The sequence below is a fragment of the Solanum stenotomum genome, chromosome 8, assembly GCF_019186545.1.
Source record: "Solanum stenotomum isolate F172 chromosome 8, ASM1918654v1, whole genome shotgun sequence".
Lineage (NCBI taxonomy): Eukaryota > Viridiplantae > Streptophyta > Magnoliopsida > Solanales > Solanaceae > Solanum > Solanum stenotomum.
In genome coordinates, this window is record NC_064289.1 from 10,187,348 (window position 1) to 10,192,600 (window position 5,253).

The 5,253-nt window shown below is 34.9% G+C and overlaps 1 protein-coding gene across 1 annotated transcript; it reads right to left on the bottom strand.

The window, feature by feature from the left end:
- Window positions 1–948: 948 nt before the first annotated feature.
- Window positions 949–4,684, bottom strand: LOC125872814 (putative late blight resistance protein homolog R1A-3). The gene is made up of 3 exons (XM_049553613.1): window positions 4,516–4,684; window positions 1,444–4,208; window positions 949–1,243 (listed from the first exon to the last, which is right to left on the bottom strand). Exons 2-3 carry the CDS (start codon window positions 4,188–4,190, stop codon window positions 1,237–1,239), a joined length of 2,754 nt encoding a protein of 917 aa, XP_049409570.1. The 5' UTR covers window positions 4,191–4,208; window positions 4,516–4,684; the 3' UTR covers window positions 949–1,236.
- Between the last annotated feature and the right edge of the window lie 569 nt (window positions 4,685–5,253).

The following is a 5,253-nucleotide window of genomic DNA, read 5'->3' on the forward strand; positions in this document are numbered from 1 at the left end:
CAAATCGTAGCCCATTTACATAGTTGCTAGATTTTCAAATGTGGACTTGGGCCGTTCCTGTTTGTTTAACTTTGTTGCAACTTGCAACTTGCAACTTTCCTTTAAAGACTTGATCATTGGATTTTACGTCTTTAAGTTTTTGATGTTCAAATAAGACACTTTATGTACATATATACCTGCGCATTGATCATCGTGAAGTGTCCCATATCGATTCTTTAAGGGATGAGTGGTGTATTAATTGCATGAGCGATCTTCCTTCCTGAGTTAGTTTATGAGGTTGAGTTAGATCAAATCATCATTTGCCTATTCACCATTTGAGTTATTGTCTGAAGCATTCTCATACTAAATATCCTTGTAGTTTAAATTTCATGATGGTTGAACAAATAAAATTGGGGAACTCATCGTCTTTTTCTCAAATGTCTCTAAAACAAACAAGTAAACAGGGAAAGCTCCCATCAAACAGATATATTTCAATTTCATTCCTTATTAGGCTGGTTTATTTCAGTGTTATCTAAAGGAGAGGGAATTGTGTACGCTGGAATATATACAATTACTAAAACAACAATTAACTACGAACCCCAAGGAGATGACAAGTTTCAGACATTAGAAGGATAGAGATAGACCGATCACGATTCACCTCCTCTTCTTTCTAACTGAGTACTAGTCCTTTTAAACCAGTTGTTAACTAGGCCTGGATTGTCCCAAATCAACCTTTGTGAAAATCTTCTAGCCTAATATTTCAGCCCAATAGTTGCTTGTATGACATCCAGGTATTGACATTCGGCTTGGACTGATTCATAACATTTTCTATCAAGATGAGATTGACTGCTAGTAAACTCTTATGTCTCAACCTTCAAATTTCTTTTGTTTTTTGTTGGTTCAATCAGGGGTATTAAAACATACCAAATAAATCGGACTTTTCAAACTGCAGAGCATTGTACAGAGCAGAAGCATACTAGTATGCACTCAAATTAAGGAAAATAACATTACAAAATACAACATCATAGGAAACATATGATATAGTCATATAATGTTTAACTTTCAACAAAATTACAAAAATAAAGAGAGAGCAACTCAACCTAAGTAATAATCATTATAAGGAACAGAAAAGAGACTTAACTTGCAAATGAACAAGTTACAAGTGATCTCCCCTTGCTGGAGAGTCGAGTCAATCATAAGGACACCATTTTTTCCATAACTTTGTTGATCAAGTATTGCTGAGCTGGAGATGACCTGTCAACATCTGCAAGGAGAAGGAAGGAACTCATTATGATTCGTAAAGCAGATCACTGATGTCCAAAGGACAATATCACAAACGTAAGTTGGTTGGAGACTTCCTTGACTACGTTCTTTATATGCTTAAATTGTTGAATATATCACAAGGCAATTTGAAAGAATAAATAACGTAAAGATAGAAAGCAATAATTTTTGAAACGGTCTTACGGATGATTATAGATGAGGACACTAAGACATTCATTCCCCATGCTCTCCTGTTCTTCTTTAATATCTTTGCCGGATTTAGCAGCAGATATACTGCAATCATGCAACTCTATTGACTCCAAGGTACATATTTCCCCAAAGTCTTGAGGGATTTCCTCCAGGTTCATGCATCTTTTCAGAAATAGGCGTTGCAACATTGGGAAGTTTACACTACTAGCTTCCCAGTGCTTCAGACCTGTCCAACTGATTAGAAGGAACTTAAGTTGATTGAAAATCTCTTCATCGTTTAATTTCCATACATCACCAAGAAATCCGTTGGCTTTAATTTTAAGCACCTCCAGGTTTGGCAACTTTACAATGTTTGCCATGTCTTCCCATGGTAAACTAGTAAAACGTAAAGTCAACCTCTTCAGTGATGTAGGCAAAGCATACATACTTGGGATTCGGGAAGGTTTTATCCCATCATCCCTGTACTTCAAGATTTCAAGTTCTTTTAAACAGGAAAGGCTATTTAGGCGCTCTCTCTTCATTTCCATCAGATAATTTCCAACAATTTGCAGCTTTTTAAGATTGGGAATAGCAGAAAATAATTCAGAAGTGCAGCTAGTCAAAGCTAGACAGGAGAGTTCCTGTAGATTTTGTAGCTTGTTTGATGGAATAGGAAAAGAAAAGAAGTCACCGATATGAAGATGCCTCAAGTTTCTCATTTGCCAAATTTCCACAGGTATGGTTGGAGGTAATAAACCTGAAACTTCGTAACCAAGAATGAATGTCTGCAGATTATAAAGCTCTGACACTGACCAGTGAATATGATCATAACAAGTGAATTGAAGGTATCTGAGTTGTACTAATTTTGTTATCTCAAGTGGGAATCTTTGAAATGTAACTTTTTGGATTGCCAATACTCTTAGCAATTTGAAGGACACCAAAAGAGGAACTTGTTTAGAAAGTTTTTTAAATCCTTCAAAGAAGTGCAATGTTCTGATGATATTAGATAACTTCCAAAAAGCAGCCTGATCGCGTGAATGGAAACTGTAGCGACGACCTTCTGAACGCTTAGTAACCTGTAGGAACTTCTCTTTCTTAGCTTCTTTTAAAATCAAGTCACCAATCAGATCATGGACACCACATGTTTTTGCCTCGCCACTAAAACTCCTGTTTCTAACCATAACCAGATTCCTGCTAACAAGATCCTCAAAATAATCTCTTCCCTCTAATTCATCTGATAGAAAACCCTCAGAAATCCATAAGTTGATTAGTCTAACAATGTTAACATTACTGTCTTCTGGAAAGACTCCCATGTAAAGGAAACATGGTTTAAGATGATCAGGTAAGTAATTGTAACTCATAGCAAGCATTCCTAGACATATATCTGATTCATTAGTAACAACATTACTTACGCTTATGGCAAAATGTTCCCAACTTACTCGTGTTCTAGAAATTTTTGAGAGATATCCCGCAACCACTAGAAGAGCTAAAGGCAGTCCTTGGCATCTTTGTGCTATTTCCACTCCAATATACTGTAATTCAGGAGGACATGCCTGTTCTACCCCAAACACTTTTTCACGAAGTAACTTCCAACTATTATCTGAATTTAAGAGGTTCATTTCATGAGGATTGCTATCAGGATCTGCATGATTAGCAACCTCTTCTTGCCTACTAGTCAAAATAATTCGGCTCCCATTGTTATCATCTGGAAAAATTCTTGTCAAAAGATCCCAGACCTCACTACTCCAAATATCATCCATTACAACAAGATACCTCCTACCCTTTAACTTTTTGTATATCAAATCCATCATCTGATCATTAGACACCTTTTTGGTCTCATCTGAAGTATGACAAAGATTGTCCAACAACATACTTTCAATCTGATATTCAATAGATATTGTATCCTTCAACCCATCATTGGATTTTTCATCGGTTGTCACATCTGAAGTACAACGAAGAATTTTCAACAGCATACCTCTAATCCGATATTCAATAGATATTGTATCCTTCAACCCATCATTGGATTTTTCATCGGTTGTCACATCTGAAGTACAACGAAGAATTTCCAACAGCATACCTCTAATCCAATATTCTTGAGATACGGTCACCCAAATATGGATGTCAAAGCGTTGCCTAGTTTCAAAATCATCAAATGCCTTCCTAGCAAGAGTGGTTTTTCCTATTCCCCCCATTCCTAAAATGGGGATAATCTTTCGAGTTAACGTTGGCCCCTTTAGTCTTCTGATTATTCTCACGAGGTCATCTTCAAGACCCACAATAATATTTTCTGGATTCAGTTTTGCAACATTTCTAGATGAATGACCAGGCAACAAATCCTCATTTGTAGAATCATCATAACCTTGAACTTGATTTGCACCAAAACTACTTCCCATCACATTCCTCTTCACAGCATCAATCTTTTTTACAAATGGTAGCAACGTTTTGCGTATTGCCTTTCTTTCCCTTGGTGCATCAATCTTTCCTTCAAGTGTCTCTTTTTTCATTATCCCATACATGATCTTTAGTTCAATCACGTCTTCTGCTTTTTCGACTTCCATTCTAATCTCTCTTTCCAACTCTTCAACCTTTCTACAATATTTTTGCCTTCTCTTGCTAGTGCTCTCAAGGAAGTTTTGGAAATATTCAAGACTATCAAGGACAGAGTCCACCATTCTTCTTGTTTCATCACTTATCAAATGTGGCTTTCGCTGCACCAGTTCCTCCAAAGATCGTACCAGAGAAATCACAGCAGCATTAGCCATCTATATATAATTTGTTTCCTAGATTAAAAAAACAACAACATCAATTTAGAGAAACATTATCTTAGTTTAAATACAATATTTGTTCTGATTGTTAAATCTAATCCATGGTTTGGTAACAACATTTGTGAAACAGTGTGACCTTAAAAAATTTCTAATTTTGTCTTTACACTTATTATTTGATAATCATATTTTATCCTTTACCCATACCCTTACTTCAAATCGTTGTTGTGTGATATTGTGTAGTAATGAAAAATGATACAATCTTTAATTAAACAACTGAATACTTGTACATATTAATTCAAACAAAACTTTCAAAAATTCAAACCTGGAAAAAAAGAAAGGTACTGATGTATTTGGTCTTCTGCTGGTGCAATAAAGAAGTTCACCTTAGTACTAAAACAGATCAAATGGTGCAAAATTATATTATGTAGTTCACTCTCCTCTCTTCACACCCAAATAGGAGTTTCTCCTCTCTCAAATCTCTCCAACAAACAGTAACTAATAACTTGGGTCAGAAATTATTAAACAAATCTGGATCATTTGTTTGTTAAAGTGACACACGTAAGAATGCCATTAAACAATTTGGGGAAATGAGCCAATAATTGATCGTATGTCTTTTTCCCTGTTCAGCTTTTCTTTTACTCGGAAAAAAGTTGAAAAGAATTTATATTCATGAGCATATACTACTCCAATTTCAAATATCATTTTTAATTTTTGAAAACAATTTTTTTTCTTTTTTTCAAATTTTACCAAGAAACTTGACCTAACGCCCACACACAAAAAGAACTAAGTTAATAAAATTTTATTTCTTTTTGAACTAAATTTATTCATATAATTGCAATTACGTAGTCAAAAGAGTACTGATTTTCTCAAAGACAAACAAAAAGATAGAAGACTTATTAGTTATCCTTTGAGCAAAACGAAATGTTTTGTGAGTGATCTCTTCTTTTGATGTCTATCCCTGCAAAAAATATTGCATTCTAATGTTTGGGAGGCAAATATAAATTAGTCAAATCTTGATGAAAGTTAATATCTTGAATGTCATCCAATTTATGAGTCATTT

Coding starts and splice junctions, on each gene's coding strand:
- LOC125872814 (XM_049553613.1), bottom strand. CDS start 4,190: ATGGCTAATGCTGCTGTGATTTCTCTGGTACGATCTTTGGAGGAACTG.